Source organism: Protomyctophum parallelum (genome assembly GCF_964188405.1).
Source record: "Protomyctophum parallelum genome assembly, chromosome: 12".
Classification (NCBI taxonomy): domain Eukaryota; kingdom Metazoa; phylum Chordata; class Actinopteri; order Myctophiformes; family Myctophidae; genus Protomyctophum; species Protomyctophum parallelum.
The window spans coordinates 50,891,537-50,906,536 of NC_139712.1; the positions used below are offsets into that span (position 1 = coordinate 50,891,537).

Genomic DNA, 15,000 nt, shown 5'->3' on the forward strand with positions numbered 1-15,000 from the left:
ACCCATGTTTTTTTTTTTTTTAATTTTTTTTCAAATCCTCAAAAATGATGAAAAACAGCGTGTTATAGTATGCCGTACGGTATGGGCTATAGCCCATGTTCAAAATGATGAAAAACGAGGTTATTTCTTTTTTTCAAAATTTCAAAAACGATGGGCTATAACCCATGTTTTTTTTTTTTTTTTTTTTTTTTTAATCCTCAAAAATGATGAAAAACAGCGTGTTATAGTATGCCGTACGGTATGGGCTATAGCCCATGTTCAAAAATGATGAAAAACGAGGTTATTTTTTTTTTCAAAATTTCAAAAAACGATGGGCTATAACCCATGTTTTTTTTTTTTTTCATTTTTTTTAAATCCTCAAAAATGATGAAAAACAGCGTGTTATAGTATGCCGTATTGTATGGGCTATAGCCCATGTTCAAAAATGATGAAAAACGAGGTTATTTTTTTTTTCAAATTTTCAAAAAACGATGGGCTATAACCATGTTTTTTTTTTTTTCATCTTTTTCAAATCCTCAAAAATGATGAAAAACAGCGTGTTATAGTATGCCGTACGGTATGGGCTATAGCCCATGTTCAAAAATGATGAAAAACAAGGTTATTTTTTTTTTCAAAATTTCAAAAACGATGGGCTATAACCCATGTTTTTTTTTTTTTTCTTTTTTTTAAATCCTCAAAAATGATGAAAAACAGCGTGTTATAGTATGCCGTACGGTATGGGCTATAGCCCATGTTCAAAAATGATGAAAAACAAGGTTATTTTTTTTCTTCAAATTTTCAAAAACGATGGGCTATAACCCATGTTTTTTTTTTTTTTCATCTTTTTCAAATCCTCAAAAATGATGAAAAACAGCGTGTTATAGTATGCCGTAGGGTATGGGATATAGCCCATGCTCAAAAATGATGAAAAACGAGGTTATTTTCTTTTCAAAATTTCAAAAAACGATGGGCTATAACCCATGTTTTTTTTTTTTTAAATTTTTTTCAAATCCTCAAAAATGATGAAAAACAGCGTGTTATAGTATGCCGTACGGTATGGGCTATAGCCCATGTTCAAAAATGATGAAAAACGAGGTTATTTCTTTTTTTCAAAATTTCAAAAACGATGGGCTATAACCCATGTTTTTTTGTTTTTTTTTAATCCTCAAAAATGATGAAAAACAGCGTGTTATAGTATGCCGTACGGTATGGGCTATAGCCCATGTTCAAAAATGATGAAAAACGAGGTTATTTTTTTTTTCAAAATTGCAAAAAACGATGGGCTATAACCCATGTTTTTTTTTTTTTTCATTTTTTTTAAATCCTCAAAAATGATGAAAAACAGCGTGTTATAGTATGCCGTATTGTATGGGCTATAGCCCATGTTCAAAAATGATGAAAAACGAGGTTATTTTTTTTTTCAAATTTTCAAAAACGATGGGCTATAACCCATGTTTTTTTTTTTTTTCATCTTTTTCAAATCCTCAAAAATGATGAAAAACAGCGTGTTATAGTATGCCGTACGGTATGGGCTATAGCCCATGTTCAAAAATGATGAAAAACGAGGTAATTTTTTTTTTCAAAATTTCAAAAAACGATGGCTATAACCCATGTTTTTTATATTTTTAATTTTTTTCAAATCCTCAAAAATGATGAAAAACAGCGTGTTATAGTATGCCGTACGGTATGGGCTATAGCCCATGCTCAAAAATGATGAAAAACGAGGTTATTTTTTTTTCCAAAATTTCAAAAAACGATGGGCTATAACCCATGTTTTTTTTTTTTTTTTTTTTCAAATCCTCAAAATGATGAAAAACAGCGTGTTATAGTATGCCGTACGGTATGGGCTATAGCCCATGTTCAAAAATGATGAAAAACGAGGTTATTTTTTTTTCAAAATTTCAAAAAACGATGGGCTATAACCCATGTTTTTTTTTTGTTTTTTTTTTTTAATCCTCAAAAATGATGAAAAACAGCGTGTTATAGTATGCCGTACGGTATGGGCTATAGCCCATGCTCAAAAATGATGAAAAACGAGGTCATTTTTTTTTCAAAATTTCAAAAAACGATGGGCTATAACCCATGTTTTTTTTTTTTTCATTTTTTTCAAATCCTCAAAAATGATGAAAAACAGCGTGTTATAGTATGCCGTACGGTATGGGCTATAGCCCATGTTCAAAAATGATGAAAAACGAGGTTATTTTTTTTTTCAAAATTTCAAAAAACGATGGGCTATAACCCATGTTTTTTTTTTTTTCATTTTTTCAAATCCTCAAAAATGATGAAAAACAGCGTGTTATAGTATGCCGTACGGTATGGGCTATAGCCCATGTTCAAAAATGATGAAAAACGAGGTTATTTTTTTTTCCAAAATTTCAAAAAACGATGGGCTATAACCCATGTTTTTTTTATTTTTTTATTTTTCAAATCCTCAAAAATTATGAAAAACAGCGTGTTATAGTATGCCGTACGGTATGGGCTATAGCCCATGTTCAAAAATGATGAAAAACGAGGTTATTTTTTTTTTCAAAATTTCAAAAAACGATGGGCTATAACCCATGTTTTTTTTTTTTTTTTTTTTTTTTAATCCTCAAAAATGATGAAAAACAGCGTGTTATAGTATGCCGTACGGTATGGGCTATAGCCCATGCTCAAAAATGATGAAAAACGAGGTCATTTTTTTTTTCAAAATTTCAAAAACGATGGGCTATAACCCATGTTTTTTTTTTTTCATTTTTTTCAAATCCTCAAAAATGATGAAAAACAGCGTGTTATAGTATGCCGTACGGTATGGGCTATAGCCCATGTTCAAAAATGATGAAAAACGAGGTTATTTTTTTTTTCAAAATTTCAAAAAACGATGGGCTATAACCCATGTTTTTTTTTTTTTCATTTTTTTCAAATCCTCAAAAATGATGAAAAACAGCGTGTTATAGTATGCCGTACGGTATGGGCTATAGCCCATGTTCAAAATGATGAAAAACGAGGTTATTTTTTTTTTCAAAATTTCAAAAAACGATGGGCTATAACCCATGTTTTTTTATTTTTTATTTTTCAAATCCTCAAAAATTATGAAAAACAGCGTGTTATAGTATGCCGTACGGTATGGGCTATAGCCCATGTTCAAAAATGATGAAAAACGAGGTTATTTTTTTTTTCAAAATTTCAAAAAACGATGGGCTATAACCCATGTTTTTTTTTTTTTTCATTTTTTTCAAATCCTCAAAAATGATGAAAAACAGCGTGTTATAGTATGCCGTAGGGTATGGGCTATAGCCCATGCTCAAAAATGATGAAAAACTAGGTTATTTTTTTTTTCAAAATTTCAAAAAACGATGGGCTATAACCCATGTTTTTTTTTTTTTTTTCATTTTTTCAAATCCTCAAAAATGATGAAAAACAGCGTGTTATAGTATGCCGTACGGTATGGGATATAGCCCATGTTCAAAAATGATGAAAAACGAGGTTATTTTTTTTTCAAAATTTCAAAAAACGATGGGCTATAACCAATGTTTTTTTTTTTTTAATCCTCAAAAATGATGAAAAACAGCGTGTTATAGTATGCCGTACGGTATGGGCTATAGCCCATGTTCAAAAATGATGAAAAACGAGGTTATTTTTTTTTTCAAAATTTCAAAAAACGATGGGCTATAACCCATGTTTTTTTTTTTAAATCCTCAAAAATGATGAAAAACAGCGTGTTATAGTATGCCGTACGGTATGGGCTATAGCCCATGTTCAAAAATGATGAAAAACGAGGTTATTTTTTTTTTCAAAATTTCAAAAAACGATGGGCTATAACCCATGTTTTTTTTTTTTTCATTTTTTTCAAATCCTCAAAAATGATGAAAAACAGCGTGTTATAGTATGCCGTACGGTATGGGCTATAGCCCATGTTCAAAAATGATGAAAAACGAGGTTATTTTTTTTTTCAAAATTTCAAAAACGATGGGCTATAACCCATGTTTTTTTATTTTTTATTTTTTCAAATCCTCAAAATTATGAAAAACAGCGTGTTATAGTATGCCGTACGGTATGGGATATAGCCCATGTTCAAAAATGATGAAAAACGAGGTTATTTTTTTTTCAAATTTCAAAAAACGATGGGCTATAACCAATGTTTTTTTTTTTTTAATCCTCAAAAATGATGAAAAACAGCGTGTTATAGTATGCCGTACGGTATGGGCTATAGCCCATGTTCAAAAATGATGAAAAACGAGGTTATTTTTTTTTTCAAAATTTCAAAAAACGATGGGCTATAACCCATGTTTGTTTTTTTTTCATTTTTTTCAAATCCTCAAAAATGATGAAAAACAGCGTGTTATAGTATGCCGTACGGTATGGGCTATAGCCCATGTTCAAAAATGATGAAAAACGAGGTTATTTTTTTTTCCAAAATTTCAAAAAACGATGGGCTATAACCCATGTTTTTTTTATTTTTTATTTTTTCAAATCCTCAAAAATTATGAAAAACAGCGTGTTATAGTATGCCGTACGGTATGGGCTATAGCCCATGTTCAAAAATGATGAAAAACGAGGTTATTTTTTTTCAAAATTTCAAAAAACGATGGGCTATAACCCATGTTTTTTTTTTTTTTTTTTTTTTTTAATCCTCAAAATGATGAAAAACAGCGTGTTATAGTATGCCGTACGGTATGGGCTATAGCCCATGCTCAAAAATGATGAAAAACGAGGTCATTTTTTTTTTCAAAATTTCAAAAAACGATGGGCTATAACCCATGTTTTTTTTTTTTTCATTTTTTTCAAATCCTCAAAAATGATGAAAAACAGCGTGTTATAGTATGCCGTACGGTATGGGCTATAGCCCATGTTCAAAAATGATGAAAAACGAGGTTATTTTTTTTTTCAAAATTTCAAAAAACGATGGGCTATAACCCATGTTTTTTTTTTTTTTCATTTTTTTCAAATCCTCAAAATGATGAAAAACAGCGTGTTATAGTATGCCGTACGGTATGGGCTATAGCCCATGTTCAAAAATGATGAAAAACGAGGTTATTTTTTTTTTCAAAATTTCAAAAAACGATGGGCTATAACCCATGTTTTTTTTTTTTTTTTTTTTTTCAAATCCTCAAAAATGATGAAAAACAGCGTGTTATAGTATGCCGTAGGGTATGGGCTATAGCCCATGCTCAAAAATGATGAAAAACTAGGTTATTTTTTTTTCAAAATTTCAAAAACGATGGGCTATAACCCATGTTTTTTTTTTTTTTTTTTTTTTTCAAATCCTCAAAAATGATGAAAAACAGCGTGTTATAGTATGCCGTACGGTATGGGATATAGCCCATGTTCAAAAATGATGAAAAACAAGGTTATTTTTTTTCAAAATTTCAAAAAACGATGGGCTATAACCAATGTTTTTTTTTTTTTAATCCTCAAAAATGATGAAAAACAGCGTGTTATAGTATGCCGTACGGTATGGGCTATAGCCCATGTTCAAAAATGATGAAAAACGAGGTTATTTTTTTTTTTCAAAATTTCAAAAACGATGGGCTATAACCCATGTTTTTTTTTTTTAATCCTCAAAAATGATGAAAAACAGCGTGTTATAGTATGCCGTACGGTATGGGCTATAGCCCATGTTCAAAAATGATGAAAAACGAGGTTATTTGTTTTTCCAAAATTTCAAAAAACGATGGGCTATAACCCATGTTTTATTTTTTTTTATTTTTTTTCAAATCCTCAAAAATGATGAAAAACAGCGTGTTATAGTATGCCGTACGGTATGGGCTATAGCCCATGCTCAAAAATGATGAAAAACGAGGTTATTTTTTTTTTCAAATTTCAAAAAACGATGGGCTATAACCCATGTTTTTTTTTTTTTAATCCTCAAAAATGATGAAAAACAGCGTGTTATAGTATGCCGTACGGTATGGGCTATAGCCCATGTTCAAAAATGATGAAAAACGAGGTTATTTTTTTTTCCAAAATTTCAAAAAACGATGGGCTATAACCCATGTTTTATTTTTTTTATTTTTTTTCAAATCCTCAAAAATGATGAAAAACAGCGTGTTATAGTATGCCGTACGGTATGGGCTATAGCCCATGTTCAAAAATGATGAAAAACGAGGTTATTTTTTTTTCAAAATTTCAAAAAACGATGGGCTATAACCCATGTTTTTTTTTTTTTCATTTTTTCAAATCCTCAAAAATGATGAAAAACAGCGTGTTATAGTATGCCGTACTGTATGGGCTATAGCCCATGTTCAAAAATGATGAAAACGAGGTTATTTTTTTTTTCAAATTTCAAAAAACGATGGGCTATAACCCATGTTTTGTTTTTTTTTAATTTTTTTCAAATCCTCAAAAATGATGAAAAACAGCGTGTTATAGTATGCCGTACGGTATGGGCTATAGCCCATGCTCAAAAATGATGAAAAACGAGGTCATTTTTTTTTCAAAATTTCAAAAAACGATGGGCTATAACCAATGTTTTTTTTTTTTTAATCCTCAAAAATGATGAAAAACAGCGTGTTATAGTATGCCGTACGGTATGGGCTATAGCCCATGTTCAAAATGATGAAAAACGAGGTTATTTTTTTTTTCAAAATTTCAAAAAACGATGGGCTATAACCCATGTTTATTTTTTTTAAATCCTCAAAATGATGAAAAACAGCGTGTTATAGTATGCCGTACGGTATGGGCTATAGCCCATGTTCAAAAATGATGAAAAACGAGGTTATTTTTTTTTCAAAATTCAAAAAACGATGGGCTATAACCCATGTTTTTTTTTTTTTTTTTTTTTTCAAATCCTCAAAAATGATGAAAAACAGCGTGTTATAGTATGCCGTACGGTATGGGCTATAGCCCATGTTCAAAAATGATGAAAAACGAGGTTATTTTTTTTTTCAAAATTTCAAAAAACGATGGGCTATAACCCATGTTTTTTTTTTTTTCATTTTTTTCAAATCCTCAAAAATTATGAAAAACAGCGTGTTATAGTATGCCGTACTGTATGGGCTATAGCCCATGTTCAAAAATGATGAAAAACGAGGTTATTTTTTTTTTCAAAATTTCAAAAAACGATGGGCTATAACCCTAACCCTAACCCTAACCCTAACCCTACCGTACGTAACCATCCAGAGGCTCGCTAACCATCGGGCTGTTCGCCTACCAACCATACCTACTAACCATTCTCCCACGAGCCCCTTCCGCGAAGGCTCCCATGTCGGCAGCACCAGCCATCGTGAGGCTCCAATGGCGCGGGGCCTTCCTCACTCTCCCATGGATCCCTTCTCGCCAAAGGCCCCGGCTCGTCGAGGGAATCTCGCCAACATCGTTTGTATAGTCCCTTCCAGGTAAACCTTAATTTACTCCTTCCTTCAGAAGTTTGCACCATTCCTCCAGGCGCGTACTCTTTTAATTCTTTTGGGGGGCAGGCTTAAGAGCCCCCCTGCCTTCGCCAGGCAGGATCCGAGCCGAGGCTCCGGCCCGTCCCCACGGGGGCTCACGCCAAAGCTCCTTCACCATGTCTCCTCCTCATCATTCTGTTTATCATGCATCAGTCACCTGTTCTGTCCATTCACTCAATCCCAGCTCCATACTGTAATCAATCTGTCTGCAATAAATCTCGCCTCCACCCTCCGTATTGTGTAATCTCTGTAACAGTTGAAGTATGTTATTTTTCACGATTTTGAAAAAGAATGAACGGTTTCGGATGTCGTTTGTTCATGATTTTGGATGCATGGATTAAGTAGAACCCAAATTAGTTTGAAGTATCTGCCATTTGTTTGACCCGGTTACAATTTCCATGGTGAGAGCTTTATTTTATTTGCTGGAGAGAGGGTAGGAGAGGCAGAAGTGGCTTTGCGATTTCAAATGCAATTGTCCGCTATACTTTGAAAAAGCCAGAGCTTCCTATATGGCTCAGTATAGTAAATCTAACCTCAGGTTACATTGTGAGCACAACTGCAAATAAGCAGGGTGTAAAAACTGTGCAGCAGGCCTGCAATAAGGTTGTAATAAGGTTAGGTCTTCAGCTCCAAGAAACAGAATGTGATCAACGTCTTTAAACCTTTGAACTTGTATTTGAGACTCATTCCAAAACAAGGACCTGGGCTATAACTTGTGGGAAGTGACATTTGCAAAGTAAAAGTGGATCTTCCAGACAAGGGCCATGTAGACTTATATGACTACAAATTAAATTGGGGACTTTTAGTCTGTGGTTTACAATAAATTCTCTGGTCGGGCCCCCAAAACCAGATCAGCTTGGCAAAGGAAAATAAGCAGCGCAATTATAACACAGGGGCCAGATTATTTATACAAAATAATGAATTTGTTTCTATACATGCCAATCATTTCAGCCGACAGGGTTTTAATAATATCAAATTTTCTTTTTGTTTCCCGAGGAGCACAGAATAGCAGTAAAACATGCGTCTTTTCCATGAAAATGTGTTTCAGGCATGTGGAAAGCTTACACCCGGCCCATGTTGATACAAAGTGATTAGTTTATTATAGAAACCCATGGTCTGGGAGGGTGCGTGGGTATTTGCTTCCATGTTGTAGCGTTAGCATGAGCGAGATCCGGAGGGCATTCTGTGACACACGGAGTGACAACATGGACATGGAATCTGAGGAGAGGAGAGGCAGCACGTAGCCAGAGATATGCCACTTGGGACTAAGTGCTGTGAATTATATGGTGGTGGTGGTGGTGGGATGATGAATGGAACTACTCATCCTTCCATTTTTGTTTCCACAGAACAGCGTTGCCCCTGTTGCTGTCCTGTCCCGGGCTCATGTGCTTATTGCCACAGTAACCCGAGGCCGGGATGAAAGCATCCCCCGCGGTGAGAGGTCTTTCCTTTTCTAGGGCGCAGAGTACGCCTTTCTTTAGGGGCCTTTACATAAGGGTGTGTGTTTTTGAGAATAACACGTGTGGGTTACAATACAATCATTTAGGTATAAATTAGATTGACATGGTTTCGAATCCAAGGAAACTCAATTATAGCCAAAATTACAAGTCAAATTGATTTACATGGATCCAGGGGCTTCAGGTTCACACCAAACAAAGCTAGTGGTTTCCTGCTTACCCAGAGCCAGCCCTTATTGCGTTAAGAGGGAACCTGATGTGATTGATGGTCAGACATGTAGACCTGCTGTATCTGCGGATCTGGGTATGCCTCTCCAAGGAGATAATCCACGTCAGCTCATGATCGGCTTCTTCCTATCAAACGTTATCCTGTACATACTGTGCTGGCTATTAAGATATTCAACTTGGATAAAACATGCAGAAGAAAAAGGAACAAAACAAAATCCCAGGCCCACACAAATAGAACAACGCCCCAGCACCCTCAGTTTGAGTTAGGATTGACGGGAGTCAAAGTGCAAAGGAACCCTGAGGGCTGAAAGGCCTAGGGCAGGTCACACAGCTCAAAACAGATCAGTCAAGGCCTGAAAGGGGACCGTCTCATCGCCAGATGAAATATCCCAGTCTAAATGTAAACGGGTGCAACAATGTAAACACCAGGTTCCATGTAATCAAAGTGTTTCCACCTGCGGTGACAGAGCCATCAGTTCTGGGCGTGCGGGCCATTACCTCACGCTCCTCTGGTGCTGCCGAAGGGTAACCTAAGAGAGGCCCAGAGCCTGGCGTTGGCTGGCTTCAGACAGTCGTGTAGGAGGCACGAAAGGGCATTTTCCTCTACCTCACCTCAGAAAGTAAACAGTGTGCAGACCTACAGGTGCCCCTTAGGCATTTTGCCCAGAGCCAGTAACCTGGATTTGATCTAGGCTGATCAACGTTGATATTGGTTGTACAGGTTGAAGCGTATAGGGTCCAAGGCGGCTCTTGATCCTCCGTGAAATTGAACTCAGAAGCCTTCCTCCTGTCTGTGTCACCCCGGCTCTATCGCACTCTCACTGTCCAACTGAATCCTTCTGGTCAACACATCAGCCCTTCCATACACTGTGGGACTCGGATGGCTGCGGCCAGAGGTTGAGGTCTCAGCATGGCAAAACAATTAACTGATAGCAAATGGCAACGAGCATGACAAATGGAGTGACGTCTGGGAACCCGACACCTTATGAAACGATGCCCGGCGTCTCGTAACATTTTTACGCATGACAGCGTGACTGCTCTCCTGAGGGTGGCTCGGCTCGGCAGGAGCGCTAACCCAAAGTCCATACGGCCCGCCGCTGCTGCGCCACAGGAGCATCAGAGAGACAAGACTCTGTGTTAATGAGAGCCAGATCAACTCTGTTGGCTGGCCGGCCACTCAGACACAGGCGAGCCAGACAGACAGTCAGTCCATCAGATCGCTCCCTGGAGAGCTTCTCTACGGCTTCTGGAGCAAAACGGTGGGGCAAAGACAAACTGTGCATCTTTGCGCCGTCTAATGGAGGATGAAAACAGCAGATCTTCTCATTGAATATTCCCAGTTCAGTTCTCTGGTGAGTATGTGGCTTATGTTTTCTTGGGAAATATTTTCAAAACAGTCTCTCAGCACTAGCCCTCAAAGATGAGCCGATGTTTTTCAGTCGATGACTCTAGGAAACGGCAGCAACACCGTCCAGCAGATTGTTGGCACACATGAAGGCATTAGTATGCTGTATGCCTCTGTTGTTTGACTGCGACATATTTCCAGACGGCTGCCTGGACTGTGGCAGCAGATGAGGGATGCGCTTACTATTGCAAGAGTCTTCTTCACTCTCTCTCTGCCAGGTCCGGGGCCCTTTCATAATCACACAGGAATTATGCGCATACCAGTTAAAGCGCTGGCAAAAAGAGAGTTATGGCCACGGTGGTGTTTCCTGAGAGGGCCTGCCAAAAAAAGGATGATTTAGAGAGATCACAAGTCTGGGGTCTAAGGGTTCCTCGGACACTGTTTAAACACATCTCTATTGGGCAGACAGAGGAATGCACACAGCGGTGAGTGAGGAACCCCTCACCTAACAGTGACATTTCCAACACGGTAACGATGACAACACAACTTATGGGTCATTTGTGGTGAAGTATTGGGTGGGACAGTAAAGCGATTACTTATGAAGATTTACTCTTGCTTCTATGCATTCGAGCAACAGCTTCTCAACACAGCTTGGTACATTAGAGATGAATACATGAAACATATCCCTTTAAAAGTTGCTTTATTTAGTTTAATACACAGGGCGGTTCATTGTTGATGTAAGTATACATTCAACTTTACACGGTCATATGCTGTAGGAATTATTTCATAGAATTCCTAAATACACAATAATGTACAAGGTATCCATATGCTTTTCACATATGAACTATGAACAAGATGAAAAGATACCCAAGACAGTTTAATAATTAAGTAAAGGTCCTTTGGGACAAATGGACCACAAACTTCCGATGGTAAATCCATATACAAGGTTTCATGGTACAAGTCAATAACTTTAGTGCTGAAGAGTAAAAGTGTTCATAGACAACAAGTCTCTTTTAGGTCATTCCTTGACCAAAAAAAAAAAAAAAGAGATTTTCCCATGCAGTTTAAAATACAAGATAAAAGGTAAGTAATAATAAGTATCCTTTGTTTAATTAGACAAAAATAAAAGGCATCCGTGTCATTACTGCATATCTGTCATAATGTCTCTAAAACTAACATTTGCCAGAAGCGTCAGCACTCGAATACAACCAACGTTAACAGAGGTTAAGGGTTGCGGCACACCCTAACCTGCCTGCTGGACAGGAACACGAGGAGTGCTGTGAAACCCATCAGTGCTGTGGATGTGGAGCGCACAGCGTTTTTACACCCCCCCCCCCCCCCCCCCCCTCTCATTTCAATGGAAACACCCCTATGACCTCACTGTCCTGTTTAATATTGAACGCTTTTCTTTGTCTCTGTCCAAAAGTCCAAAAGGATCTACACAAAGTCTGCAGCAGAGCTAGGCGGCGATATTGCTGATATTATCTGTCTGGAGTGAGCGTGCCAGCAGGTCGCACCCCATTAAAAGCAACTAGTTACACAACAAAGCGTGCAGTTTAAGAGCAACCCCGACACCCCCCCCCACCCCAAAAAAAAACTATTTCTAAACACACAATGGAAAGCTCACCAGGTGCCAATCTTTTTTGATTTATGTACCCTTCAAAATGCTCTGAATGCTTCATAGTCCAAGTCAATAAAAAAACAGTAAAACTTTGTTCTAAAAGTGCTTGTTAACTATCGCACACTGTGAACAAAGGAGCCATTTTTGTACAGTATGCCCTTCTTCTTCCTTCAAATCACCTCCAGATACACGCCCTGGACGGAGGTGATGTGGTGAGAGGGGAAATGGGAAAACAGCACAGTGTGATAAGATTCCTGGAGACGTCAGAAGGGATACGTGCACAGGTGTGTCGGGGACGAGGCATGCAGGGCAGAGTACACAGGATGGAGGCCCTGGGGTTTCATATATTCATGTGCTTTGCAAGGGCATTCAGCAAACAAGAGACATAAGCACACACAAAAGAAAGCAAAAAAAAACAAATACAGCGATATATATATTTTTTCCATTTTCTTCTGATCATACTTTCAGGACGTTCGTTTAACTTCATACCCAGCAGAGGGAGGTTTATAGTTTTGGGGCTTACTTCATTGTTTCATTTTAATTACTCCTCCAGAGCGCATGAAGAGAGTATGCACCGATCTGACCTGAGTCTGAACGCCACGTTACAGGAATACCGCTCAAAAAACCGAATATGGAAGGAGAACGAAAGATATCCCCCGTCGATCCGTTCACATGCCAAGAACGCCAGGACGGCTGCAGTGGATTTAGTGTTCTTGTGTGGCCATGATAGGGGGGGAGGGGTGGTGGTGGTGGTGGGGGTGCAAACAGCGACATTTGTACGAACACAGCTGGTGAGTGTACAGGAAGGACCCTCACACCGTAGGAGGAATGGGGGACTGTCTGAATACTGCGGCCTTCGTGCCTGAAGATGGACCTCTGCTTAAGACAGCACAAACACACACACACACACACACACTGGAAGGGAGCTTTCTTTGTTCACGTGTCTGTGTGTGTGTGTGTGTGTGTGTGTGTGTGTGTGTGTGTGTGTGTGTGTGTGTGTGTGTGTGTGTGTGTGTGTGTGTGTGTGTGTGTCTGTGTGTCTGTAGAGAAAAAGGTTCGTACTATGCAACGTCTACATGTCTTGTATGCAGTATGTGTGTGTGTACGTCTGTGATGTGTGTCTGTGTGTGTACGTCTGTGTGTGTACGTCTGTGATGTGTGTCTGTGTGTGTACGTCTGTGTGTGTACGTCTGTGATGTTTCAGGGCCGCGTTGTCGTCTACACAAGGGAGCAGTAGCCACCACAGCTTCCGCCGCCGGCGTCCTGGTCAGTGAGCTGGACTCCTCTGCCGTGCGTCTCGCTCTGCCACAGACCCTGGCGTCTGGATGATCTTCTCCACCAGCTCCTCGAACGCACACTGCACACCATCTTTCGTCTTGGCACTGGCCTCTGGTGGACAGGAAGAAGACAGAGGGAGGGAGTGTGTGTGAGAGAGATGGAGAGAGAGAGAGAGGAGAGAGATGAGACACAGACACAACAAGCATTAATGTCTACACCTCGATGTCATCATCACGGTGGTGGCTTCCCCAGCTGGAGCAGAGTGGAAAATGTCTCAACAATAACTGTCAACCCCCAGACACTAATAGTGGGCCTTAGGAGGTAATTAGAGAGAGAGAGAGAGAGAGAGAGGGGGGGTTACTGGCAACGATTTATCCTAAACGCTGACAGTGTCCAGAAACAACAAGACAGTAATGACAAGCGGATGAAGATGTAAAGTCTCATTTTAGAAGCGTTCTTTTTTTAAGCCGCAATTAATAATATTAGGACAAGGTTTGGAAAGATCAGAGTTAAATCCAATTTCCAATGAGCCGCCTTTCTTTGAAATTAATGGACAGCTTGAGGAACGCTTGATGAAGATGTGAAGCCCAAGCTGTTAAAGCAACACACCAGTCATCCCAGTGACTGGGTAGGGTGAGCCCAGTGTGTGTGTGTGTGTGTGTGTGTGTGTGTGTGTGTGTGTGTGTGTGTGTGTGTGTGTTGGGGGGGGTCACGGATGTGAGTGGACAGATGGGGACGTCTAGGCCCCGGTGTTATAAATAGAGCTATACAAGCATTCCTCAGCAAGAATGACAGTTATTTCAAAAGCAGCTTCCCCTGAACGACGCTCTGCTCTCACTCAGACACAGAGAGAGAGAGAGAGATGAGAGAGAGAGACAGAGAGAGAGAGATGGAGAGAAGAGAGAGAGGGGGTCCTCCTGCTCTCACTCAGACACACAGAGAGAGAGAGAGAGAGAGAGAGGAGAGAGACAGAGGAGGAGAGAGAGAGAGAGAGAGATGGAGAGAAGAGAGAGAGGGGGTCCTCCTGCTCTCACTCAGACACACAGAGGAGAGAGAGAGAGAGAGAGATGGAGAGAGATGGAGAGAAGAGAGAGGGGGTCCCTCCTCACTCAGACACACAGAGAGAGAGAGAGAGGAGAGAGAGAGAGAGATAGAGAGATGGAGAGGAGAGAGAGAGAGACAGAGAGAGATGAAGAGAGAGAGAGAGGAGAGAGAGGAGAGAGAGAGAGAGAGAGAGAGAGAGAGAGAGAGAGAGAGAGAGAGAGAAGAGAGAAGAGAGAGAGAGAGAGAGAGAGATGGAGAGAGAGAGAGAGAGAGAGAGAGAGAGAGAGAGAGAGAGAGAGAGAGAGAGAGATGGAGAGAGAGAGAGAGAGAGAGAGAGAGAGAGAGAGAGAGAGAGAGAGAGATGGAGAGAAGAGAGAGGGGGTCCTCCCGACTTACCTATAAAAAGCATGGAATGTTTTCTTGCAAACTTCAGCCCTTCGTTCCTGTCTAGTTCGTGGTTTTCCTAAACAAAAAGGAGAGGTAATGGCTCGTGTGAAGTCTGACCAGCAGACCTGTCAGCTCGATGCGAGACCAGGGATCTTTCTCAGACGAAGAACAGCATATGATGGATTTATAATGCGTTATTTATACAGCAATTCTCTTCCCCCTCCCCCAATCAGCAAGATTGATTGATTGAGTGATTCCAGTGTGCCGGTGCTGGGAGTTTGACCAAATATA

At 39.2% G+C, this 15,000-nt stretch overlaps 1 protein-coding gene across 1 annotated transcript in view; it reads right to left on the minus strand.

The window, feature by feature from the left end:
- Window positions 1-13,174: 13,174 nt before the first annotated feature.
- The window catches only part of rab18a (RAB18A, member RAS oncogene family), a 14,862-nt gene continuing 13,036 nt past the window's right edge, over window positions 13,175-15,000 (minus strand). Inside the window, 3 exon segments of the mRNA XM_083778300.1 lie at window positions 13,175-13,314; window positions 13,316-13,389; window positions 14,719-14,785. Of these exon segments, the coding sequence (XP_083634426.1) occupies window positions 13,219-13,314; window positions 13,316-13,389; window positions 14,719-14,785 (237 nt within the window). The 3' untranslated portion in view covers window positions 13,175-13,218.